Source organism: Euleptes europaea, chromosome 3, assembly GCF_029931775.1.
Source record: "Euleptes europaea isolate rEulEur1 chromosome 3, rEulEur1.hap1, whole genome shotgun sequence".
NCBI classification, from domain to species: Eukaryota; Metazoa; Chordata; class Lepidosauria; order Squamata; family Sphaerodactylidae; genus Euleptes; species Euleptes europaea.
The window spans coordinates 123,045,607-123,071,877 of NC_079314.1; the positions used below are offsets into that span (position 1 = coordinate 123,045,607).

General features: G+C 51.7%; 1 protein-coding gene across 1 annotated transcript in view; it reads left to right on the forward strand.

Annotated features, from left to right (window-relative positions):
* The first annotated feature begins 3,086 nt into the window (after positions 1–3,086).
* GOLGB1 (golgin B1) overlaps positions 3,087–26,271 on the forward strand; it is a 37,471-nt gene continuing 14,286 nt past the window's right edge. Inside the window, exons 1-14 of the mRNA XM_056846651.1 lie at positions 3,087–3,176; positions 3,782–3,934; positions 5,114–5,275; positions 8,138–8,287; positions 11,197–11,319; positions 11,752–11,865; positions 12,772–13,174; positions 13,566–13,765; positions 15,994–16,078; positions 17,442–17,515; positions 19,257–19,347; positions 19,681–19,754; positions 20,499–21,694; positions 21,791–25,555. Of these exons, the coding sequence (XP_056702629.1) occupies positions 3,087–3,176; positions 3,782–3,934; positions 5,114–5,275; positions 8,138–8,287; positions 11,197–11,319; positions 11,752–11,865; positions 12,772–13,174; positions 13,566–13,765; positions 15,994–16,078; positions 17,442–17,515; positions 19,257–19,347; positions 19,681–19,754; positions 20,499–21,694; positions 21,791–25,555 (6,680 nt within the window). The remainder of the gene's footprint in view (positions 3,177–3,781; positions 3,935–5,113; positions 5,276–8,137; positions 8,288–11,196; positions 11,320–11,751; positions 11,866–12,771; positions 13,175–13,565; positions 13,766–15,993; positions 16,079–17,441; positions 17,516–19,256; positions 19,348–19,680; positions 19,755–20,498; positions 21,695–21,790; positions 25,556–26,271) is intronic.

Here is a 26,271-nt window from a genome sequence, read left to right on the forward strand (position 1 = left end):
GTACAGTTCTGGTCACCACACCTAAAAAAGGATACTGCAGAGCTTGAGAAGGTGCAGAAAAGAGCAACCAAAATGATGAGGGGGGTAGAGCAACTGCCTGCCCTAGGAGGAGCGGTTAAAACGCTTAGGGCTGTTTAGCTTGGAAAGAAGGTGGTTAAGGGGAGACATGATAGAGGTCTTAAAAATTATGCATGGTGTGGAGAGTGGACAGGGAGAAGTTTTCTCCCTCATAATACCAGAACGAGGGATCCTCTGCTGAAGCTGGAGGGTGAGAGATTCAAAACAGATAAAAGTACTTTTTCACACAATGCATAGTTAAATTGTGGAACTCCCTGCCCCAGGATGTGGTGATGGCTGCCAACTTGGAAGGCTCTAAGAGGGGAGTGAACATGTTAATGGAGGAGAGGGCTATTCATCGCTACTAGTCAAAATATATGTTAGTCATGATGCATCCCTGTTCTCTCCAGGAACAGAGGAGCATGCCTATTAGGTGCCATGGAACACAGGCGGGAAAATTCTGCTGCAGCCTGATCCAGCATGGCCGTTCTTATGTAACAGCCCCAGGCAAAGGGCTGTTGTCTTTGTGCCTGGCTGCCCCACCCAGCCTCCAGGACTTCAAACAGGAAACGCTTATCAGCTGTTTGAGTTTTCCTTGGCTGGAGTTCGTGTGAGCTCTTAAGGGAAGATCCAGCAAAGGTGTAGCAGGTGCTTTTCATAAGCCTGAAATATGTATTGGGGAGGGGGATGAATGAGGGTGACTGTCTCTGAGAAACAAGGCAGCCTGGCTTCTGCAGTTAAGTATATATTGAAGGATTTTCTTGGGGCGAAAACCTGGATTGGCTTAGGCTCTGCAGTGTCTCAGCTGTTCTCCCCCACCTTGTTTTGCCTCCGCAGTTGTTTGTAAATGAGGAAAAATGCCGACGACTATCCCCCTCTGTTTCTTCTGAGGTTTTTGGAAGCCACTGCCTACTTGATGCAGAGTGAGGGCAGCTTTGCGAAAGAAGACTTCAGGCTTCCTTGCCCATAAGAATTTTTATTAGCCTTCCTGCTCAGGTACGTTCACTCATTTGTACTTCAGCGTTGGTCCAAGAAGAAAATGGAAGAGCCAGATTTCTTTCAGCATACAAAAGCTTGTAGCCTACTTGTACGAAGGTGATTTTTGCTCACCAAAGATGCCTCTCTGGAGCAAGGGGCGGCCCAGGGCCAGTGGAGTCCAGCTGTTGAGGGCAAGATGAGTGATCGGCTGGGGGCAGACAAGTGGGGTCCTGTTTCTGCCAGGGTCCATCCTCCTGCACGGGGTTATCTGTTATGCCATGCACAATGGAGACGATCAGGATTCTGTTGATGGGGGTCTTCTTAGGGTCAGTTCCGAGTTCTTTTGTTGGCTTTTGCCAGGGCGGCATGCAGGACACAGGTCCCTCCATGCAGTGCTGCCTCTATCAACAGTTACTTCTCATTTCATTTATGACGATCCAAGATCTACCAACATAAGGGCATATGCTAAATGCAAATAAAGCATGTAAAACCAAAAATTGTCAACTTGGTTGAGTGCTGTTCAGATTTACAGATTTCCTATTCAAGTTTTCCGTCAGACCTCCATTTACTAATGAATAGCATACTCACAGATTTAGAACGAAGGGACCATCTTAAACTATGTGGTGATGCCAAAAGGAAATGCGTACCCTCCTGGGGACAGAGCACCCCATCTTTTCCAGTGCTCCCAGATTATCTTGAATATTGAACCATTCCAACCTTTTGAAGATTTTTCTTCTTGGCCAGAAATAAAGCCTTACCCCTCAATGAATTATTTGGCAGATTCTTAAATATCCAAATCAAACAGAGTCTGCCCATATGGAAAGGCAAAGACAGAAACACTTACTCATTTTTTTAAATTAAGCTGTGATTTACATTATTCTGTAAGATCTTATCTTATTGTGTGTGTGAAGTGCCGTCAAGTCACTTCCGACTCATGGCGACCCCATGAATCAATGTCCTCCAAAATGTTATGTCTTTGACAGCCTTGCTCAGATCTTGCAAATTGAGGGCTGTGGCTTCCTTTATTGAGTCAATCCATCTCTTGTTGGGTCTTCCTCTTTTCCTGCTGCCCTCAACTTTTCCTAGCATGACTGTCTTTTCCATTGACTCTTGTCTTCTCATAATGACCAAAATAGGATAGCCTCAGTTTAGTCATTTTAGCTTCTAGGGTCTCGTCTTATTACTTACCTTATTACACCATTGATTTCACACTTTCCTGTTTGTTCTCATGAACACCACTTAATCTGTCTGCTCTCTGGCAAAGATAAGGCTGTAGCTTATTATTTAATGGCCGCTTTGAAGATATGCCGAAAGTTATAATCAAGATACTCCTAAATGCTCATTTGATTCAGGTGCTCTTTTTTGCATTGGAACTGGTTAAGCGCTAATTTTGGTAATACAAGGCAGTTAATTGAAGGATTGAAGCATCTGCTTCCTTATCAGCTGAGCCAAGCACAGAATTTGACCACTTTGCAGATCTGCCCGGAAACTCAGATAAAACAGGGGTAACTTACAGGGAACAAATATCCTTATAAAACAAGCAACGAAGTGTTCAGCTGTTTCCACGGTGTTGAGTTGGCTAAAAAACACAAACAGTGGGAATAAGGGATACCTTGATATTGGCCTTGCAGCAGAGCTGAAGGTAGAACGGTATCAGTAACCCTCTCAGGCCTCCCACACTGCTTATGTGACTGATGACATCAGCGTGGTGTAGTGGTTAAAAGTGGTGGACTCTGATCTGGAGAACCGGGTTTGATTTCCCCACTCCTCCACATGAGCGGCGGAGGCTAATCTGGTGAACTGGATTTGTTTCCCCACTCCTACACATGAAGCCAGCTGGGTGACCCTGGGCTAGTCATAGCTCTATTAAGATCTCTCTCAGCCCCACCTACCCCACAGGGTGTCTGTTGTGGGAAGAGGAAGGTGATTTTAAGCCGGTTTGATTCCTCCTTAAGTGGTAGAGAAAATCTGCTTATAAAAACCAACTCTTCTTCTACTTTCTCCCACCCCCTCCCCTTCTGCCTTTGCTGTCGTTCAGTTGCAGGCTCAAGATGTTGAGCCGTTTGTCCGGGCTGGCCAACACTGTCCTGCAGGAGCTGTCAGGGGAAGGCGAGAATTCAGAAGTCGGGGATTTGCCCACTGTAAGTATCCTTTCCTCTCTGTTTATGTAGTACATTTTAATTCTACTTTTCCTTCAAAGATGCTGCTTCCTTCTATATTTTGTACTTGCCATCGCCCTGTGAGTTAGTAGAAAAGAGCAAGAGTCCAGTAGCACCTTAAAAACTAACACAATTTCTGGCAGAGGATGAGTTTTCTCTAGTCACAGCTCACTTCTTCAGATACAGCTAGAATGTGAGTCCATCTGTCCTTAAGTAGAGAAGAGTGAATTCAAACACTCAATGGCAATAGCATGTAAATAGCAATAGCGGGTAAATGACATTAGCAGGCGTGATTGGATTAGGTGTGATAAGCAGAGGGGTGGTAGGCATGGAAAAAACAGTCTTGGTAATGAGAAAGAAATTCCAGGTCCCTATTCAATCCAGGAGAATGCATAGTCTTGAACTTCATTATTAGTTGCAATTCAGCAGTCTCTCTTTCTAACCTCCCTTTGAAATCCCTATGTAAGAGAACTGTTACTCTTAAATCAGCATCTGAATGTCCTGGAAGGTTAAAATGTTCCCACCACTGGTTTCTGAATGTTGTGGTTTCTGATGTCAGACTTGTGTCCACTTAATCTTTCTCGCAGGGCCCAGAGTTGGAAGCCAGCCAGCAGAATGGGGAGGAGACCCCCGAGGACGCGTTGGAACGGCTGGCCCACATGGAGAGGCTGGTGGTGCAGCTGAAAGATCTGGTGCGGGAAAAGGATGCTGAGCTCCGCCAGAAGGATGCTAACCTCCAGGTACCTCTCCTTTGTGCTAAGGTGCTGCTGCCCGTCCCTGGCTGGGGGCCTCCCTTGCAGCAGGGTCTGGGCCAGCACCTGCCTTTCTGGGATTTTCCCCAATAGCAGTATGTTTAAACAACACGTGTTAAATAGCGCCAGATGACTCGGATAAGGAAACCAAGCTACACCCCGTGGCAGAAGGCCAGAAAGCAGGGTCCCTTGGCAGTCTACCTTAGGTTCTTTCCGGTCCTGAATGTGATGATCGATTAGAGCAATATGTGCCTAAGTCGTCCGTCACTGAAATCTCTTCAAGGAGATCTTTTATTGGATCAGTAGAGGTTAAGAGTGGCGGATTCTAATCTGGAGAACCGGGTTTGTTTCCCCACTCCTACACATGAAGCCTGCTGGGTGACCATGGGCTAGTCACAGTTCTCTTCGAACTCTCAGCCTCACCGACTTCACAAGGAGTCTGTTGTGAGGAGAGGAAGGGAAGGAGATTGTAAGGCAGATTGATTCTCCTTAAAAGGTAGAGAAAGTCGGCATATAAAAACCAACTCTTCATCATCTTCTCAGCTCTTCCCAGGAGATAAATGTTTCCAATGTCTTTTCTTCTGCAGATACTTTGGAATGCAGAGTTTCCCTCAAACTGGATGTCATAGAATCATAGAGTTGGAAGGGTCATCTAGTCCAACCCCCTGCACAATGCAGCAAATTCACAACTACCTCCCCCCCACACCCCCAGTGACCCCTACTCCATGCCCAGAAGATGGTCAAGATTCCCTCCCTCTCATGAATCAGCATTGCTGATAGATGGCCATCTAGCCTCTGCTTCAAAACCTCCAGGGAAGGAGACCTCACCACCTCCCGAGGAAGCCTGTTCCACTGAGGAACAGCTCTAACTGCCAGAAAATTCTTCCTAATGTCTAGAAGGAAACTCTTTGGATTTAATTTCAACCCGTTGTTTCTGGTCCGACCTTCTGGGGCAACAGAAAACTACTCGGCACCATCCTCCATATGACAGCCCTTCAAGTACTTGAAGATGGTTATCATGTCCCCACTCAGTCTTCTCCTCTGCAGGCTAAACATACCCAGCTCCTTCAGCCTTTCCTCATAGGACTCATAGGATGAGTTGCGTTCTTTTGTGGCATGCTGTTTTGCTTGGAGCTGATCCTCTCTTTGTAATGTTTCCCCCTCCAGGAGGAAAAGCAGGCTGCCGATGCCAAGCTGGCCAAGCTGAAGCTGCAGGCCAAAGCCAAGGTGGCATTGCTTAACAAGCGCATTGAGGAGCTGACCGAGCAGGGAGCCGCCGCATCTGCAAAGGGCCTGCCGGAGGAGCCGCTGCCGCCTCCTCCTTGCGAGGTGGGTCAGGTGCAATACCTCGAGTCTCTCCGGCTTTACTTCTGGGGCTGTCTTAGTTCTCCCACTGGACCCCATTTAACTTTGGAGGCAGGACCAACAACAGTCCATACTAGCAGAGACCAGTCTCTGCCACGGGAAAGCTGAGCTCCTCCGCCAGGATCAACTATGGACAAGTTTGCCCACTTTTCCTCCTTTTTGCATAAACATTCATCACATGCTAAGCCATGGTGAAAGCCAGTGAGTTTCCCCCAGCTGTACCGCTAACGCCTCCTCCCAGCTGTGGGAAGTCCTTCTCGAGCCCTTTGCTGACTTCTGAGATCTCTCCCAGCACTACCCACGGCTTGCAAGCTTATCTCTTCAACACACATGAACACACATGGATCCGACCCTTGGCCCATCAAAGTCAGTCCTGTCTACTCAGACTGGCAGCGGCTCTCCACGGTCTCAGGCAGAGGTCTTTCACATCACCTAGTTGCCTAGTTCCTTTAATTGGAGATGCCGGGGATTGAACCTGGGACCTTCTGCATGCAAAGCAGAGGCTCTACTACTGAGCCACGGCCCCTCCCCTCAACCTCAGTGACTAGGTGCTTAACTTTTACACGTGGAATTCTCAGAACACGTGCCGTAGTCCCAGAGTCTCTGGCAGTGCCAATGAGCTCGAGAAGTGGGATACGGGGCCAACCTTCTGAGACTGTTGTGTCTGCCTGGGTACTTGAATTATCTGTTTATATGTGTGTTGGCTTCGTGTGTCAGGCTCCCTGGGGGAAGCAGTGCTTTCTTCTGAGAACCTTTATTCTCTGTGGGGAAGGGACAGTGACCACTAAAGGCCTGCACTTAAGCTTTGCTTCCCTAGCGGAGTGAAATGGCTTTCCTTGAGGTAATAGGAGCCAGAGTGTACAGCTAAGTAAACCTTGGTTTACTTTTATTTATTAAAATGTTTACATCCTGCCCTTCATCTTAAGTCTAGGGTGGCTTGTAATAATAGTAAAAACATCCCCAGCTAAAACCAAAGATAAAATCGCAAGCCCCCAAATCCCTCCCCTTTTAAAAGATGCCTGCTCTTCAACCCCCCACAAAAGCCTCGGGGGGAACAGGCCTTGCAGCGTTTCCCGAAGATCTCCAAGGAGATCGTCACCTTCTGGGAGCTTATTCCACGGAGCCAGAGCTACAGCGGAAAAGGCCCGGGCTCTGGTCGATGCCAGACAGGCCACCCTCAGTGGTAGGATAGCTAGCAGATGGTTGCCTGATATGTAGTAGGACTGTGTCTATGCAAACCTATTAATTGCAACAATATGCTATCAAATTAATGCTGTCAGGCTGATGAAGTCTACCTGCATGAAATGGTTGGATTAATCTGGATGAACTGTACCTGTTGCTCTTAATGCCATCTACACTTACTGGAGTTTCTGCTGGATTATACTGACTATCATCGTTATTATTGCTGGTTGATTTTGGATACATTCCCGAACATTGTTTGGAGATACAGTCAAGGCTGTTGGCATTTCTACAAAGCTTAACTATCAACATTTGTACAGAGTCCCCCCATCAAACAGCATCTTCTGTTTACAATGTCTGTAACTTGTGTGGAGGAATGTTAACACAATGCCACATTATTATGCAAACACGAACACTATGTTATACAATTAAGGTGTATGTGTATTTTTGATATATAGATTGTAATTTAGCTTTATACAATACATCTAGGTTACCAGTCATTGGTTGTGCATTTTTCCTTACGATGTCCATTTAGCAATTTATGCTGTTGTGTGTTGCTGTGATGACAATAGTTGGCGCGTGGGGCACATAGAGAAGGAGACGGTCCTTCACACGTGTGGGTTCCAGTTTGTGGAGGGCTTTAAAGGCCATAACCTGCACCTTGAATTGAACTCGGAAACAAGACTGGCAGCCAGTGTAGCTGCTTCAAAATGGCAAATATATTTTGTCACTTGTTGATGTTACAATGCATCCAGAAACATTTTTTTTTCACACCGGACACTTGTGTGAGCAAATTACCATGCTGAAAGATCTCTGATTAGTGTTATTAATTTACACCTAGCCACACAGGTTATAAGGTTTATACATTTCTTATATAATACCTTGTAAAGTGCATTTCTGGATGTGTTTTTAATAATCATGTTTTGTATAATTTGACCACTGAGGAAATCCCAAGAAGAAGAAACGTGCATGGTCTGTTGGTCATTTATATTTTGTATATAATCAACAGTGTTGATTAGAGGTAGAGATCAGTGGTAGAGCATCTGCTTGGCTTGCAGAAGGTCCCAGGTTCAGTCCCCAGCATCTCCAGTTAAAGAGACCAGGCAAGTAGGTGATGTGAAAGACCTCAGCCTGAGACCCTGGAGAGCCGCTGCCGGGCTGAGTAGACAAAACTGACTTTGATGGACTGAGGGCATCTGATTCAGTATAAGGCAGCTTCATGTGTTCATACTGGTGGTTTTATATGCAGCCTGTATTCCAGACCCAGTGTTTTAATCCATTTTATTGTGTACACCTAATAAATATATCACTTTATAAGCATTTTTAGTTTCCAGCTCAACTACTAGGTTTCCTGTACTTTTCTGGTTGAGTTCTTTGCCCCCTTTTTTGGTTGGCTGTTTCAAAATGGGCAGCGGATGTCCCCGGCAGCGAGCCCCTGACAGCAAGTCAGGCTGCTGCATTCTAGACCAGTTGTAGTTTCCCGGTTGTCTTCGAGGGCAGCCCCACTCAGAGCATGGCGCAGTAATCCAACCTTTTACCTTGGGGGATTGTCAAGACACCCTCAGAGTAGTTGTGAGGCAGCTGCCGACGTGTGCAGCCGTTCGTCCCTTTGCTCACTTGGCTGTTGCCGTTCTTCTTCACTCCCAGCAGCTACAGGGTGACCAAGAGACTCATCACAAATGGAAGGAGGAAGTGGAAGCCCTGCAGAGGAGGCTTCAGGAGCAGGAGGCCATGACTGGGAAACTGCAAGCACAGCTAGAGGAGGCCACAGGAAGCCTGGAAGCAGCACAGGTCCAGGTACGGAGGTCATCCTTGAAGCGGAACACCTGTTGGTTGGTGACTTCTGTCAGCAGGCTGAGGGGGCAGGGAACGAGTTCTCTGTAAATAATTAAAACGTTTAGGGCTGTTCAGCTTGGAAAGAAGGTGGTTCAGGGGAGATATGGTAGAGATCTATAAAATCATGATGCAACCATAGCCGCCAGATTGATATATGCATCTAAATGGAAATCAACTGAGACTCCAGACAAAAATGAATGGATACAAAAGATGTTAGAAATGGCGGAAATGGCAAAACTCAGCTTTGGTAAACCAAAAAGACAATGCTCAGTTTATGGGAGGCATGGAGAGCTTACTGTGAGACTGAAACTTATATGGGGAAATTGCAAGGTTATTCTTTGTTCTAATCCACTGATCAATAGGGTATAGGTAAAAAATTGCAATACTTAAATCCTATCTTAATACTGAATAGTTTGTTTTTAATTTTTTTATTACACATTATTTAATAACCAAGGTTTGTAAATGATATTATGTTTTTCCTTTTATTTTCTTTGGTTGAAATGAAATTAGTATGCAATAAGAAAGTTATTGTTAGACATAATATAAAATGACATTAGGATTAGAATTTTAAATGCAAAAGACCAAACAAGCAAATAGAAAGATAGAGGAGGATGAAGGGGAAGTTTTCACTTATTTAATTTCTTATAAACAATTTGTTTTCAACAAACATATATCCTGATACGAATGTTTATGTAGTTATTTTTAAGTGTTTGTTAAAAAGCTTATATATAATTTAATGGAAAATAATAAAAAAAAAATTTTTTTTTAAAAAAGAGATCTATAAAATGATGCATGGTATGGAGAGAGTGGACAGGGAGAAGCTTTTCTCTCCCTCTCTCATAATACCAGAACTCGGGGTCATCTGCTGAAGCTGGAGGGTGAGAGATTCAAAACTGATAAAAGGAAGTCTTTCTTCATACAAGGCATCGTTAAATTGTGGAACTCCCTGCCCCAGAATGTGGTGATGGCCACCAACTTGGAAGGCTTTATACCAGTGATGGCGAACCTTTTAGAGACCGAGTGCCCAAACTGCAACCCAAAACCCACTTATTTATTGCCAAGTGCCAATACGGCAATTTAACCTGAATACTGAGGTTTTAGTTTAGAAAAAACAACTCATACATTCACATATTTTGCGTTAAAAGAAAAACACAATAACAGAGCTTTCAATGATGCAAACTTTTACCTTTCAATAAAAAGTTGTTTGTATTTGGCATGCATCTCTCCAGGACTCGTCCTCTGCTCAGCCACCAGACATTATAGCTAGGGTTGCCAGGTCTCCAGCCACCACCTGGAGGTTGGCAGCCCTAGTAGAGGAAGGGAAGGGGGAGGGATGGAGAAAGGAAGGAACTGGGAAAGGAAAGAGAATGAAGGAACTGGGGAAGGAAGGAAGAAAGGGGGGAGGGATGGAGAAAGGAAGAAAGGAAGGAAGAGGGGAAGGAAGAGGGAAAGAAAGGAAGAGGGGAAGGAAGAAAGTAAGAAAGAGGGGAAGGAAGAAAGGAAGAAAGAAAGAAAGAAAGAAAAAGAAATGGGAAGGGACAGAGAAAGAGAGAGAGAGAGAAAGAAAGAAAGAAAGAAAGAGGGAAAGGAAGGAACTGGGAAAGGAAAGAGAAGAAAGGATGAAAGGGAGGAAGGATGGAAGGAAGAAAGAAAGTGTCCTGGGTCGGGCCTCAATCCCAACCCAGGACTTGCTCCAGGGCGCACACCGGAAGTTCTCCCCCCCTTACCGGCAGCTCTGGGGAGGCAGCGAGGCGACGGTGCGGGATGGCGGAGATGTTGGGGCCCAGCGCAGCAGCATTGGTCACCTCCCAGCTGGGAGGGGGCAGGGGAGGAGGGGGCGGCGAGAGCGAGGGCGAGCGCGCCAACACTCGCGACCCCGCCAGCCTGCGGGCGACCTTAGGGGGCAGGGAGGGAGAAGGCAGAGACCATGCAGCCACGCCCAAGCCAGAGGACTTGAGGGTGGCTCCGGCTACCCCACAAGCTTACCGCAGGAGTCAGGGACGAGCGCGAGCGGGGGAGAGGATGGCGGGAGATGGCAGGCCCTTCTCTGGCGGACGCGCGGCTGTTGAGGGGCCGCCTGGCCCTCCGCGAGCGCCCTGAGAAGGAGGAGGCGGTGGGCGAAAACGGCCGGGGGAGAGGCGCCTGAGGAGGAGGACGATGGCGGCGGCAGCCTGGAGCTGGACTTTTGGGAGCCGCCTGAGGGGGGCGAGGAGGAGCTGCTGCTGGAGCCTGGAGGAGGAGGCCCCGCCTCCTTGCTGCTGGCCTCCCCGCCGCCTGTCAGCTGTTGGGGGCGAGAGGGAGGAAGAGGAAGAAGCCAGCCGCGTGAGTGCGAGGCAGGAAGCTGACCCGCCCACGCACGGACGGTGGGGGTGGGAGCTCAGCTGAGAGAGGGAGGGGCACAGATGACCCGGGAGGCCTTTTGGAGCCCACCCGCGCGTGCCGGCAGAAAGGGCTACGCGTGCCGGAAGTGGCACGTGTGCCATAGGTTCGCCAACACGGCTTTATACCATCTTTCATTTTGTTGTTTGTGATTTTATCCGTGAGCACAATATGCCATATTTTGCAAACCCACAAATCTGTTTTAGGTAAGAATGCCTGCTTCCATGTTTGTGCTGACAAGGTTCCCTTGCTGCTGTCAAGAGATATAAGTATTGTAAATGTTTTGTTTTCTCTTGCATACCTCCAGGGAGACTATTTAAGAGGGACTGTCTTGGGTTCAGCTCGCAGGATATCTTACAACCTAGAATTTCATTTATCACGGTGAAGATATCTACCCAGAATTTCTGCACCTATAGGCATGACCATTAAATATGTGGCATAGTTTTGTTTTTTTAAGTGAAGGTTTTGTGGTCTTTGTGCTGTGTTGGCAGCTGAGCAGTCTGCAAGGGGTGATCCAGGAGAAAGACGCCCTCCTCGAAGAGCAGGCCCGCCGGCACCAAGTGGAGCTTCACCAACTAGCGGCCCAGTCCACTCTGGAAGCAGAAATGCAACAGGTGGGTTACAGGTGGCTCATAACAAATGAGTTTGACACCCCTGGTGTGTGTGTGTGGAGGGGGGGGGCTTCTAGCTGTGGGTCCTAGGCTAGGGAGGGTTTTTTAGGTGATAACTAATACCTTGTATTGAGCACAGAAACTAATCAGTAACCAATGAAGAGACTAGAACGTATGTAATATGCATTCCCTGTTAAGCTTCCAAATTTTGCACCCGCTGGAGTTTCCAAATTGTCTTCAAGGGGCAGACCCATTTAAAGTGTGTTATGGTAGCCCAGCCATGAGGTTCCTGTGCCATGGATCCACATGGCCTGATTGGTTGGGCTGAAGCAGGGAGAGAGAGGGCTGGGTTTTGCAAGAGGCCTGACGGCCTCTGCCGATGCTCTCTGTCCTTGGTGCCTTTCAGCCTGGCAACTGGCATTTTCTCTGTCGCAGAATCTGAGGCTGTTGCAGCGGAAGCTGGAGGAGCAGGAGGCAGCCCTGCTGGGCCGGACTCAGGTGGTGGAATTGCTGCAGCAGGAGCTCAACAGCCTGGAGGAGCAGAAGCAGGTACCTGCGTGGGGGATGGAAGGGGCTGGGAGCAGTCAGCTGCTTTTGGATCGAGGCTGGTGCGCCTGTCTGTCAGCCTTCCTTCCCCCCCACCGCACACAGTTCACCCCATAGAATCCAGATGGGGCATGTTGCAAATGCGCAGCAAGTGTGTGGCCCAGTGGTTTGAGTTGGCAGACGTTTGGCCACCTCTTGCAGGCGAAGGATGGAGGCCTGTGTCCCCCCTCCCACCTCACCCCACCCGCCGTTCTGTAGAGCATTCCTCCCTGACTCTGATTCTACCAGTGTGGTGTAATGGTTAAGTGCGGTAGTTTGGAGTGGTGGACTCTCATCTGGAGAACCAGGTTTGATTCCCCACTCCTCCACACGAAACCAGCTGGGTGACCTTGGGCAAGTCACAGTTCTACTAAGAGCTCTCTCAGCCCCACCTCCCTCACAGGGTGTCTGTTGTGGGTAGGGGAAGGGAAGGAGACTGTAAGGGAAGGAGATTGTCTCCCTTAAGTGGTAGAGAAAGTCGGCATATAAAACCAATTCTTCTTCTTCTACCAGTCAGTCCAGCGTCTTTTGAGAGACCGAGTCTCACAGGCCTCTCAAGATCTCCTGTCTCTTGTCTGCAGTGCCTCTTTTGGGTTGTTTTTCTCCTTGCCAATATCTGGGGATGCAGAAAGTGTTGAGATGCCACTTGCCGGCTGAGCAGGTTTCAAACTCAGTTTTCTACCTCCGAGCCAAAATCTCCTGAAATCCCCCCAAAGAGAGCCAGGTGGTTCCCTTCCCTGAGCTGCTGTTCTCAGTTATCCCCTCTCATAACTTTAGGTGGTAATGTCTTGCTGTTGCTTCTTCAGGAGCTCCCTTCATTCCTTGGCCGAGAGCCCCAAAAGAGAGCTCAATTTTGCTGTTCTTTCCCAGGTCCTCTTGGAGAAATTCCAGGTGTCCGAGGCGGAGCTGGAGTCCCTGAGGCGGACTTCTGCTTCTGAGAGGCAGCAGTCGCAGACCTTTGTGGAGAAGCTGGAAATGGAGTTGGCGGAGAGGAAGCTCGCTTGCCATCACTTGCAGGAGGAGGTGCAGCAGCTCTCTCAGGCGCTGGCCCAAGGAAGAGCCGTCGAGGACGCTCGCGAGCAGGAGAGCAAAGCCTCCGAGAAGAGGCACCTGGAGGAACTGGAGGAGAAGAGCCAGCAAATAGCCCAGCTCCGACGAGCGGAGCGGGACTTGCGTTCGAACTACGACACCCTCCTGACGGAGAACAGCCGGCTGCAGCAGGATTTGGATCGGCCCCTGGAACGCTCCGCCGAGCAGGTTTCCACCCAGCAAGGTAAGGAAACAGGACTCTTGAGGATCTGCTGGGTTAATGGCATCTTCAGCAGCAGGGAGGGATTTTGCCGCTCGTCTCCCGCCCCCCCCCCCCGCCAAGTTAGGAAGAACTTCCTGACAGAGCGGTTCCTTGGAGGATTAAGCTTCCTTGGGAGGTGGTGGGGTCTCCTTCTTTGGAGGTTTTTAACCAGAGGCCATCTGACAGCAATGCTGATTCTGAGAACTTGGGCAGATCATGAGATTTCTGTGCTTCCTCTCCAGGGAACCTGCCCATGGTGCCTTGGTTTCCTGGCTTCAGACACATTTGCTTCCTAACCCTGATTCTCAAGCTAAGACTCTTAGCTATCCCAGTTTCTGTCCAGAGAGACAGTTTCTTGCCTGGGGTAACACAGTCCTGCGTCTGCCTTCTCTTGGCACCAAGGCCGAGGATAGACGTTGGTTGTCAGCAGCGGCTTTGAGGGCGGTGAAGCTGATGGCCAGTGTTTGTGTCTTAGGGGAGCTTCTTGAAGGACCCCGGGAGTCGGGCGGCTCACAGGCTCAACCTGAAACGTTTGCAGTCCACACAATGGAGTTGGTCTCTACACTGGATGAGGTAACTGCTTCACAAAAAGCTCCATACCTTCTAATCCAGGGGTGCCCAACCTTTTTGAGCCTGGAATTCTGGCACAGGGTGGTGGGTGTAGCCACAAAATGGCTGCTGGAGGAGGCAGGGCCAGCCCAAAATGGCTGCCACAGCTTACATTCAGTCGCTCTGTGAAAATCCATTGGCTGTGATGGCAGCTGTTGCCGAAGCAACTTGGTTAAAAATCTTCACTGGCCAGTCAGAAGTCCTGCTGGGCAAAAGCCCCGCCTGGTCCCACCCACCCTCTAAAAACACTTGGGGGGTGCCAGGAAAGGTGGTAGGCACCACGTTGGTGACCCCTGTTCTTAATCCTTCTCTCGCTCCACGTTAACAAAGTTATACTTTTCTCGACACAGAGACTTGGTCCCCTGTTCCCTTTGACCGTTGTATGGCTGGCAGCAAAAGAGGAGCTAGCAAAGAAAGGAGCATTTGCTCCTGTCTACAAGAAGCGGCAGGGAAACCTTTATGTCATATGGGTGTTATGGGCACGAGGCCTGCTTGTCCTCCTTCCCTTGGAGGAAACTGTGTCCGTTCAGATGATGCTGAGCAAACCTGAGATCCTGTGGGGCAGGGCTCCTCAATAGGGCTTCATTGAACACGAGCCTCCCTCAGGGGAAACCCTGTTCAAGCACATATGGGAGAGGGGCCTCTGCTCAGTGTGGCAGAGCATCCGCTTTGCTCGCAGAAAGTCCCAGGTTCAGTCCCTGGCATCCCAATTTAAGAAATCAGGAAATAAGCAATGAGGAAGAACCCCCGCCTGAGACCCTAGAGTGTCCCTCTGCCCATTAGGGCAGGTGAATCTGACTTTGTATAGACCAATGGCCTGACTCAGTATAATCCAAAGAAAAGAAAAACCCAAATATTTGAAATTGTTAAATGCTTATACATTCACGTCTGTATGGAAAGTAATGGAAATCACATATATGGTTCAGGCATCACAATGTTAAACAGGTTACAAAAGGTGTTTTAAATACAGACACTGCAATTACACAAAACAATAATATAAACTGGCATCGAAATGTCAAAACAGTGAGAGCCAGCATGGTGCGGTGGTTAAGAGTGGTGGTTAAAAGCAGTGGACTCTGATCTGGAGAACCGGGTTTGATTCCCCCACTCCTCCACATGAGTGGTGGAGGCTAATTGGTGAGCTGGATTTGTTTCCCGCTCCTACACACGAAGCCAGCTGGGTGACCTTGGGAAAGTCACAGCTCTTTCAGCCCCACCTACCTCGCATGGGAGGGGAAGAGAAGGAGATTGTAAGCCGGTTTGATTCTGCCTTAAGTGGTAGAGAAAGTCGGCACATAAAAACCAACTTCTTCTTCAGTCTTGTCAACCCGGCTTCCTGGGCCTTTCGGGAAGGTCCCTCAGCACACCTTGCTGCAGCCTGAGCATCAGACTGAATGTTGAGCATATAAAAACCAAGTCTTCTTCTTCTGCTTCTTTAAGAGCTGTGACCTTGTTCCAATTACCTGTATCTGACAACAGTCTTATTTCTCTCTTCTTAACCGAGGTTACTTTACATACAGACATGAATGTATAAGCATTAGATAATAATATTGTCGAAGGCTTTCACGGTCAGAGTTCATTGGTTCTTGTAGGTTATCCGGGCTGTGTAACTGTGGTCTTGGTATTTTCTTTCCTGACATTTCGCCAGCAGCTGTGGCAGGCATCTTCAGAGGAGTAACACTGAAGGACAGTGTCTCTCCTACACACTTGACACTGAGAGACACTGTCCTTCAGTGTTACTCCTCTGAAGATGCCTGCCACAGCTGCTGGCGAAACGTCAGGAAAGAAAATACCAAGACCACGGTTACACAGCCCGGATAACCTACAAGAACCAATTAGATAATATTTGATAATTTCAATATTTGAGGTTTTTTTTCTTTTCTACATTGGGTTGTTATCATTACCCCTCCCCCTCATAATTATATTGAGCTGACTCGGCATAAGGGAGCTTCATGTGTGAGGTACAGGAGCGCCTAAGTCCAGCTCCCACTTCTCTATCGCCCCAACAGCAGAACACAGTCCCCACAAGAGCCCTGCGACAGTTAAAAAGGCCGTGGGGGGCTTTGCTCCATTGAAGCTGCCATAAACGTCCCCGCGGACTGATCTGTTGCAGTTCAGATGGCAGCGCATGGCCTGGTGGAAAGCTTTCCTCTAAAGTGCCCTCTTTTGTCCCTTCGCCCCTCGCGGCACAGGACGAAGGACCTCCACTGGAGAAGGACGGCCAGCCGGAAGACAAGCAGCTGAAGACGGCGGTGGAGAAGCTGGAAGCTGAAAATGGTACCGTCTCTTGCTTTGGGTCTCTCTCCACCCTCTTGACTCCTTTAATCTGCTTTGTCACCCCACCCCCTCGATACCCCTGTCCCGCACTCAGATCCTTGCTGATTAAGATTGGGCCTCGGCGTTTCAAGAGCAGGCCTGCCTGGTGCAGCTTCAGGCTCTGGTTCTGCTCTGGTTCCTGGCCTCGGGGGGTTGCCAGAAGAAGAGGAAGAGTTGGTTTTTATATGCCGACTTTCTCCACCGCTTAAGGAAGAATCAAACCAGCTTCCAATCACCTTCCTTTCCTCTCCCCACAGCAGACATCCTGTGAGGTAGTTGGGGCTGAGAGAGCTCGTAAGAGAGCTGTGACTAGCCCAAGGTCACCCAGCTGGCTTTGTGTGTAGGAGTGGGGAAACCAACCTGGTTCACCAGATTAGCCTCCGCCGCTCATGTGGAGGAGTGGGGAATCAAACCCGGTTCTCCAGATCAGACTCCACCACTCTTAACCACTACATCACGCTGGCTCCCTTCCGTTCCCCACCTTCCCTTCCCCTCACCTTCCCCTCCCCACAACGGACACCCTGTGAGGTAGTCGGGGCTGAGAGAGCTCTAAGAGAGCTGTGACTAGCCCAAGGTCACCCAGCTGGATTCGTGTGGAGGAGTGGGGGAACCAACCTGGAGGCTGTTACCAGCTGTGAGCGGAGACCCATCTGAGTCCCTCTCTGCCCCTCTGCTGTTTTTTAATGGCACTTGGCTTCCAAGTTGCTTAACAACTTGGGGAGAGGGTTGGCTTTTAGACTGGTGTTGCATTTTAGAGAGCTGAGGCTCCTGCTGAATGCTTCCACAGTTTGAAGGCTGGCTGAAAAGTTGCCGTGGACCAGATGTGGCCCCTGGGCCATAATTCCCCCCCTCCCCCCGACTCTAAAGCAGCATGGCTCAGCATGTGGGTCCCGACCCCCAAGTGGCTCCCAGGCTTTTACAGTTTTGCTGAATTCTGCATTCTTTGTGTTTTAACTGAGTCACTAGATCAAGTAAATGTGGGCTTGGTGGGCCACTAGACCAAAAAGGTTGGGAACCACTGCTCCAAAGAACGTAGGGAGGGTTTTTCCTTTTTTCCTTTTTTTTTTTTTTGCCATCTTCTGGTCATGGAGTAGGGATCACTGGGGGTGCAGGGGAAAGTAGTTGTGAATTTCCTGCATGGTGCAGGGGGTTGGACTAGATGGCCCTGGTGGTCCCTTCCAACTCTGTGATTCTAGGATGGTGTCCTGGTGTCTCAGCTTTCCTGGTTGGAGTCAGTGGCCTGTCCTGACCACACCTGATCAGGGCTTCCTTTGCATTTTGAGCAATGGGGCTCCCTCACCTGGGTTTTCTCCTGTCTTTTCAGAGTCCCTCCATGCTAAAGTTGCCCTGTTGGAAAAGCGGCTGGAATTAGCAGCCAGCGCAGCGGAGTCAAGCCAGGTAACCTTCAAGGAATGAGAAGGACTGAAGCCTGCCAGAGAAACAAGCTTAGCCTCAAAATGGCTTCTCCTAAGCTGCTCTCTTGGCCATGTCCAGAAATCCTCTTTGCCGTTCTATTATTAGGAAGCTTAATGTGTGTGTGCGGGGGGGGGGGGGGGGGGAGAGAGAAATGCCTCTGAATGCACCTATGAGGCTTTGTGGGTTTGTGGAACTCTTCCCTCACCTCCTCTGGGGTGATGTACTCTGGGGGAGAAGGGTTGACTGCAGTTGGGCATGCTTGGGGCCACGCTTCCCAGAACCAGGGCTTGAATCCCTTCCGGGGTAGCAAAAATGCAGAACTTTGTCCAGTTTCCATAGACAGCCTGATGACTCTTCAGTGGGACTGTGACTCTGTGGCAGAGCATTTGCATTGCATGCAGAAGGTCTCAGGTTCAGTCTCCGGCATCTCCATTTCAACAGCAATAGGTGATGTGAAAGACCTCTACCTTGAGATCCTGGAGAGCTGCTGCCTGCTGACCTTGAGAGATTAATGATCTGAATAAGGCAGCTTGGCATTGTTCATCAGACAGTTCCTGTGGCGCTACGCTTCTTTGCCACTTCAGGCTACATATTAATCTTCTTGTCTGAGACTCAGTCCTAAAAGTTGAAGTCAAACAGATCTGTCCTAGTAACCTTAAGTTTGTGAATGAAATCATGACAGGCCATTTATGCAGGGGAGGTTTTGCCTTGGACTTGCCGTTCTCTAAATGAACATTTCCCTCATCTGAAGTCTCAGAACTGAAAAATAAGCCCGCAAGCAGAGTTTTGAAAATTCAGATGGGGAAAAACTCAGATGGCCAGCTACGGTTCCCTATATATTAAGGCCGCCTCCCTAACCTCCCTGCTGTGGTCATAACTTTTTATCTTTTTATTCAGTCTGTATTTATTCCATCTACTCGCCTTACTGAAGTTTGGGTTTTGTGCTACACTTTAGAGGCTCCTTAGGTAAATTAGGGTGATATTTATGTGATTTTATAGGGCTGTTTTAAAGTTTTTACCGATCTAATGGGATATTTATTTTTGTAAGCTGCTCTGAGCCTGGTTTTGGAGAGCAGGATAATAAGTGGAATAAATAAATAATGTGCATTTAGAGAGCTGTAAATCCAAGGCAAAACCTCCCATGCATAAATGGCATGAGAGATAGCACCAAAGGCTTCTGGGAATTGTGTCAAGCTGGCTGGCTGCTTATAGGCAGTTGCCTGTTCCTGTACCAATTCTGGCGACAGGGCGGCTTCGCTGCTGCCAGAGGAAAACCCAGCTCCTGAATGTTAAGCGGCTCGTGGAGCAGGAAGGGTTTTCTCACAGCTGCTCTTCCCAGACCTGCAGGGAGAAGCAATGGCCCCTTTCCTGTGGAACTGTGGTTGGTAGAGCTTTCCCTACATCTCTCTACATAGCTGGGGACTGGTGACCCTTTGTGGCTATTGGAGAGTTGCGGCAGCCAGAAAAGTGTTTGTGAGCGGCAAAGACCGGAAGCTTCTGCGAGTGAATTGAGGGTGGTGTTTGTGAACGGGAGGGAACTGCCCACTAAGGATGCTGCACTGTGATTGTGTGTATCATCTCCAGTATTGCAAGGGCTAGAAACTTGCTATGAAAAGACCAAAAACAATCTGAGACGAGGCATTCTCCACATGCATATTGTTTGCTATCAAGTAAACAGTCTTGCCTGTTGTGTTGTTCAAGTCCTTCTTCCCTTTTCTCAAAGGTCAGCTGTGCTGATCCAGGCACTGACTTCTCCCCTCTGCTGGTTTCGGGGGTCTTGTCGAGCTTTGGAGATGGCTGTTTGGGGCCAGGGGGTAAGACACACTTTGCAGTTTCTGGCAGGGTATGAGCTTTCGTGAGTCACAGCTCACTTCTTCAGATACCTGAATCCAGGATCAGAGGAGCATGCCTATTCTATTGGGTGCTGTGGAACACAGGCAGGACAATGCTACTGCAGTCATCTTGCTTGTGGGCTTCCTAGAGGCACCTGGTGGCCGCTGTGTGAACAGACTGCTGGTCTTGATGGGCCTGGGTCTGATCCAGCATGGCCTTTCTTATGAAGGAGCATTCATCCAGGAGCAGGGTGGGCAAGTGATCTGCCCTCAGCCCTTACCTGAAGTTTTCACTCTCCTGTGTTTTTTGGCTAGATTCGCTGGATGGGATTAAAAGCGTCACAAGAGAGAGCCTGGATCCACCCGCCGTGCCAGCCATCCTGACCCAGGTGAGCTTCTCTCTCCCCACGACTCTTTTCTTCCCTGCATGTTTCAAGTGTGTTCATAGATTATCTCTCTAGGCTTTGCAGCTGCCCTGTAGAGTAAGTAGTCCATTGCATTCCCCAGAATGGGGAAGTGGGGGAGGCAAGAGGCAGAAGTGTTTTGGGATTCCGAGACGACACTTCCAGCACTGCATCATACCAGTTCGTCCCACAGTGCCTTGCCGGGAGGGTAAGGTTTGAGTCCAGTAGCACCTTAAAGACCAACAAGATTTCTAGGATATAAGCTTTCGAGGGTCAAAGTTCACTTCGTCAGATACAAGTCAGAATGGAGAACCCTGAGTCATTCTGCCCCAGTCAGAAGGTGGGAGAGGCGTTGGCAGAGAAGAGACTCAGGATGCAAAAGTTCAACGCAAAATGTAATCAGCTTGGTTAGAGCAGGGAAGAAATGCTTAGGGGCAGAAAATGCCTTGACCTGGATGGCCCAGGCTGGCCTGATCTCGTCAGATCTCAGAAGCTAAGCAGGGTCAGCCCTGGTTAGTATTTGGATGGGAGACCACCAAGGAAGTCCAGGGTTGCTACGCAGAGGCAAGCAAATGGCAAACCACCTCTGTTCGTCTCTTGCCTAGAAACCCCTACTGGGTTACCATAAGTCAGCTGTGACCTTGGCGCTTTATACACATGCAGAAAATGAGCATCTGTAGTGAGGTGTCTCCATGCTGGGAGGGTAACTCTTTCCTTCCCTCACTCCAGGCCAACCCAGGAGAAAGCATTGATGAGCCGCCTACTGGGGACAACGGCCACCCTGACATTTTGCAGTACCTCTCCACGAAGAAGCGCAAAGATCTCTCTGTCTTGCTTCTGGAGATGCAGGAGGCACAGGAAGAAATTGCCTTACTTAAAGGGCAGCTTCATGACTCCGGCAGTCCGGCCCCCAAAGTAGACGCTCAGCTGGGAGGGAGACAGCAGGCCAGCAGCGTCCTGGAAGGGGGAAGAGGAGAAGAGGCGGGGCTTGTCCAGAGCGATTCAAATGGCAGTTCGTTAATGGCCGTGGAAATTCCGGAGGGGGCGCCTGCCCTGCTGGGGATATCCTCGGAGCAAGGCAGCCTCCTGGCACAGGGCAGCCAGGCCCTTCCAGAGCCTTCCTTGGCCTCGGAGCCACCGCCACCAGAACAGGGAAAGGCCCCAGTTGGCACCACAGGACTCCTCAGCAGCTGGCAGGAAGCAGAGGAATGCCACAAGGAGGCTGAAATCGAGAAGCTGCAGCGGCTGTTGGCAGAGTCTGGGGCCGCCGTGCGCACCCTGACTGCCGAAAGAGACCAACTGCTTTCCCGGCTGAAGGAGCTCTGCTCCCTGGCAGAACTGAAGGAGCAGGTGAGGCAGCTGGAGGGCGACCTGGCTGACTCGGAGAAGCAGCGCCTCTCTGACTACGAGAGCGGGATCTCCCAGCTCAGCCTGCTGAAGGAGCAGATCCAGAGCCTGAAGAATGAGGCTGGGTCCAAGGAGGTGAAGATAGAGGCCTTGCAGAGGGACTTGGATGAAGCTCAGCACTGCGTTGCGGAGCAGGACCTGCTGGCGCGCAGCCTGAGAAGCCAGCTCCAGGAGGAGGAGCAGGAAGGCCGTGCGTTGGTGGGGCGCCTGCGGGAGGCCTCCACAGAGGTGGAGGAACTCTCTCGAAGCGTCGTCTCGAAGGACGCGGAGGCCGGCAGGCTTCAGGAGCTCCTCTCAGAGAGGTCCGCCATGGTGGAGCAGCTGCAGCGAGTGGTGGCGGAGCGGCAGGAGCAGCTGGCAGAAATCGGCACCAGCATGGCCGACCGGATGGTTCAGTTGAACGAGGAGAAGTTTGCGTTGGGGAAGGAGCTGAAGGGCCTTCAGGAGCAGCTGAGTCAGTTTCTGCGAAAAAAGGAGACAAAGGAGCTGGGTGTGGGCACCAGCGAGGAATCTGGGCAGTGGGCCGAAGGGGTGTGCTCGGCCGGCGAAGAGTTGGAGGCCCTGAGGAAGGAAAACGAGCAGCTGAGTCGGTTTCTGCGAGGAAAGGAGACGAGAGAGCAGGGCGTGGGCACTAGCGAGGAACCCGGGCAGCAGGCCGAAGGGGTGTCCTCCGCCGGCAAGGAGCTGGAGGCCCTGAGGAAGGAAAACGAGCAAGTGAGGAAAAAGCTGCAGGCCGCCCTTGTCAGCAGGAAGGATCTCCTAAGCAAGATCCGCAAGATGGAGAAGCTGCCGGAGAGCAGGGAAGGGCAGCCGGGGGAGCCCAAAGCCCTGGAGACGAAGGACAGTGAACCCTCCGAGATCAGTGCCGACGCAGACGTGGAGGCCGATCCCGAAAGCCGAGGCCAGGTTGCCTCTCTCAGTCAGCCGCCTTCTGCCAAGGAGGCTGAACTGCAAATCACGTTCCGAGAAAAGGAATCTGCAGTGGCTGAGTTGCAAGCGGTGATCGCGGACCTGTGGCAAAGGTTGCAGGAGAAGGACACCCTCATCGGGGCCCTGGAAGCCAAGGACTGCAAGGAGCAGCAGGCCCCGGAGGGTGGCTCCGCTGAGTCGGACCTGGAGGAGCAGTGGAGGACCGCCCTGGAAGAGAAGGTCTGCGCTCTGGAGCAGGAGAAGGAGCAGCTCCAGAAGAAGCTCCAGGAGACCCTGGCCTCCCGCAAGGACACCGTAAAAAAGGCCCAGGAGAAGGACCGCCACCACCGGGAGCAGCTGAAGCAGCAGAAGGACGACTACAGCCTCCTCCAGGGGCAGTTTGAGGAGCAGGGCAGGGAGAAGGAGCGCATCCGTGATCAGCTCCGGCTGCTGCAGGCCCGGATGGAGGCACCGGAGAACTCCTCTTTCCCCGGGCCTGACCCAGAAGCTCTTGCGGAAGGAGCTCCGCCAGCACAGGAACCTGCCCCAGAGGTGCCCCCCGCAGGCTCCGAAACGGGAAGGTTTGCGGCCGGCGGAAGTGGCCCGGCAGCGGAAGACGTCGCTGTCGGACAGATCGAGGCCGATCTAGAGAAACTCCAAGCCAAGAAAGGAGAGCTTGAAGCCCAGCTCCACCGCCTGGAAGGAGAGCTCCGAAGCGAGTCGGAGGCGGCCCTGCAGCTCCAGGAGCAGGTGGGGTGGCTGCTGGCCGAGGTGGAGGCCGCCAAAGAGGCTTCCCGCCAGGCTGAAGCCAGCGTCACAAGCCTTCGGGTGGAGCTGAAGGAGAGCCAAGCTGAGCTCGCCAGGCTGGAAAGCCTGAGGCTCCATCAGGTGAGTCTAGAAGAGCAGAAGGAACTCGAAAGGAAAGAAGAAACCGAAGCTCTTCGCCTCCAGCTCTTGGAGAAAATGGAGTCTCTGCAGAGCCTCCAGGTGCAGCTGCAGGAAAGAGAGGATGCCATCAAAGCCCTCCGAGGCCAGCTGGAGCTCCAGGCCAAGGAGCAAACCCAGCGACCACAAGCCGAGCTGGCTGAAACGCAGAGGTTGGCTGCGGAGGAGCAATCGAGGGCCCAGCTGCAGAGAAAACTGCAGGCTGCGCTCATCTCCAGGAAGGAAGTGCTGAGAGAGAGCAGACTGCTGCAGGAGGAGCTGGCGGGCACCAGAAGCGCCCTGGAAGGTGCATCCCATCGCCTGGCGGAGGCAGAGAGTCAGGCCCATGAGCTGGAGGAGGAGAAGGGGGCCCTTTTGGGGAAGCTGGAGGCCATCACCGAGGAACGGGGGAAGCTGATTGCCGAGGTGGACAAAGCCCTGGTGGAAAACCAGAACCTGTCCGGCTCCTGCGAGAGCCTGAAGCTGGCCCTCGAGGGGGTGACTCAGGAGAAAGCCCGGCTGGAGCAGGACCTGGACGCTCTGCGGAGCGCCCAGGCCGAGGAGCTCTCCAACTGGCAAGGGAGGCACCAGGAGCTGCAGAGGGAGTACGAGACCCTCCTGCAGTCGTACGAGAATGTCAGCAACGAGGCGGAGAGGATCCAACGGGTGGTGGAAGGCGTCCGGCAGGAGAAGCAGGAGCTCTTCCTGAAGCTGAAAGGCGTGGAGGCGGAGAAGAGGGAGGCGGAGGCTCAGCTGCAGGGGGCCGAGCGCGAGATGGAGGGGATGAGGGAGAAGATGCGGAAGTTTGCCAAGTCCAAGCAGCAGAAGATCCTGGAGCTGGAGGAGGAGAACGAGCGGCTGAGGGCAGAGGCTCCTCCCGTGGAAGGCGACCCAGGACGGGAGGAAGAGGCAAGTTCCCGTCTCAGGGAAGAGCTGGAAAGCACCAAGGAGAACTGCCAGACCCTTTCCAGGCAACTGGAAGCCCTGGAGGCCGAGAAGGACTCTCTGAGCCAGGAGATCCAGGGCTTGAAGCAGCAGCAGCTGCGGGGCCAGGCGGAGGAGGCAGGAAGAAGTGATGCGCAAGGGGAGGCTGTGGCACAGGAAGAGGCAGCCACTTCGCTCCTGGTGGCAGCCACTTCCCCACTGGTGGCAGCTGTAGAGGCAGCCGAAGGCACAGCCTCTGAAGCTCCAGAGCTGGCTGCCGTGAGCCTTAATACCGAGGAGGAAGAGGAGGGCAAGGTCGGCCCTTCGCGCGATGAAATAAACGGGTACATCCGACAAGTGGCACAGCTCACGGATCGGGTCGCGCAGCTGGAGGAGATGAGGAGGGGGGAAGCGGAGAAGCTGGGCAGGGCCCTGGCGGATGTGGGTGCCCTGGCAGAGGAGAAGAGAGGCTTGGAGGAGCAGCTGGCAGCAAAAGCCCATGAACTGGCCGCGCTGCAGGAAAGGGCCCTGGGGCTGGAGCGTGCCCACCAGCAGGCGGAAGAGCAGCTCGCTGGAACGGCGGGGCTGAAAGAAGCTCTTGAGGCTGAGAAAGACGACCTGGAGGAGCGGCTGATGAACCAGCTGGCAGAGCTGAACGGGAGCATTGGCAACTACCAGCAAGACGCAGCGGATCTGCGTGGCGAGAACCGGCAGCTCCTGGACGAGGTGGAGGCTCTTCGAGGAGCACTGAGCCGGCTGGAGGATGAGAAGAGACGCCTAGTGAGGGAGAAGGCTGATGCGGAGGCAGAGAAGAAGGAGCATGTGGAGAAGCTGAAGAGCGCCCGGAAGGGAGACAGCGGTGGCAGGATGCAGGTGAAAGAGCTGCAAGAGCTGCTGAAGGAGAAGCAGCAGGAGGTGCGGCAGCTGCAGAAGGACTGCATTAAGAGCCAGGAGAAGATCAGCAGCTTAGAGAGAACCATCAAGGCCCTGGAGTTTGTCCAGAGCGAGTCTCAGAAGGAGCTGGAGGCCACCAAGAGGAGCCTGGCCAAGGCGAGGGACGACACCAAGAAGGTCCAGGCTGAGCTGAGCTCCTGCCGGATCCTGTTGGATGACACCCAGAGTGAGGCCGCCCGCATCTTGGCCGAGAGCCTGAAGGCCAAAGAGGAGCTTCAGGCCAGCAAGGAGCAGGTTCGGGCGCAGCTGAGGCGCCAGGAGGAGGAGCTCGAGCGGCGGCTGGCGGAAGAGAAGGGCAAGCACGCCAAGGAGGTCCGGAACATGGAAGAGAAGCTGGAGGCCCGGCGGCAAGAGCAGGCCCTCTCTGAGGGGGTGATGCGCGGCCTGCAGGAGGCCCTGGCCCGGAAGGACCAGGATGCCAAACAGCTGCAAGGCAGGCTCAACCAAGCCCTGGCCCAGCTGGCCGCCTTCACTCGGAGCATGTCCTCCCTGCAGGACGACCGGGACCGGGTCATCGACAAGTCCCGGCAGTGGGAGAGGGAGTTCAGCGAGGCCGTCGAGAAGAAGGAGGAAGAGGTGCGGACCCGGGAGAGAGCCTGCGTCATTTTGGAGGACCAGATGAAGCAGGCAGCTGCCCGGGTGGAGGCGCTGCAGAGTCAGGTTGTCAGGTAAAGGCGGGGGTTGGGGTTGGGGGCGGGGAGGAAGGAGGTGGGTGGCTGGTCCTGCCTGGGAGGAGAATATTTTGTTTGCACCCAATCTTGAGGTCTGCACTGAACTCAGCTCCCAGAGAGTGGAAGCCTCATTCGGCTGAATAAGAACATCAGGGAGAGCCCTGCTGGATCAGACCAGTGAGGGTCCATCTAGCATCCCGTGAGGGTCCATCCAGCTTCTCTTCCAGCATCCCGTCTCACACAGTGGCCAACCAGTTCCTCTGGAGGTCCAACAACAGGGCACAGAGGCCGAGGCCTTCCGCTGATGTTGTGTCCTGGCACCGGGATTCAGAGGCTGACTACTTCTGAATGTGGAGGTTCCCTTTAGTCACCATGGCTAGTAGCCTCTGATAGACCCATCCTCCATGAATTTGTCTAGTCACCTTTTATAGCCACCTATACCTGTTGCATATAGCACCATATACTCCAATTAGCCAGCGTGGTGTAGTGGTTGAGAACGTGGTGGTTTGGAGTGGTGGACTCTGATCTGGAGAACTGGTTTTGATTCCCCACTCCTTCATTTGAGCGGCGGAGGCTAATCTGGTGAACTAGATTTGTTTCCCCACTCCACACAAGTCCAGCTGGGTGACCTTGGGCTAGTCGCAGCTCTCTTAGAGCTCTCTCAACCTCACCTACCTCACAGAGTGTCTGTTTTAGGGAGGGGAAGGGAAGGC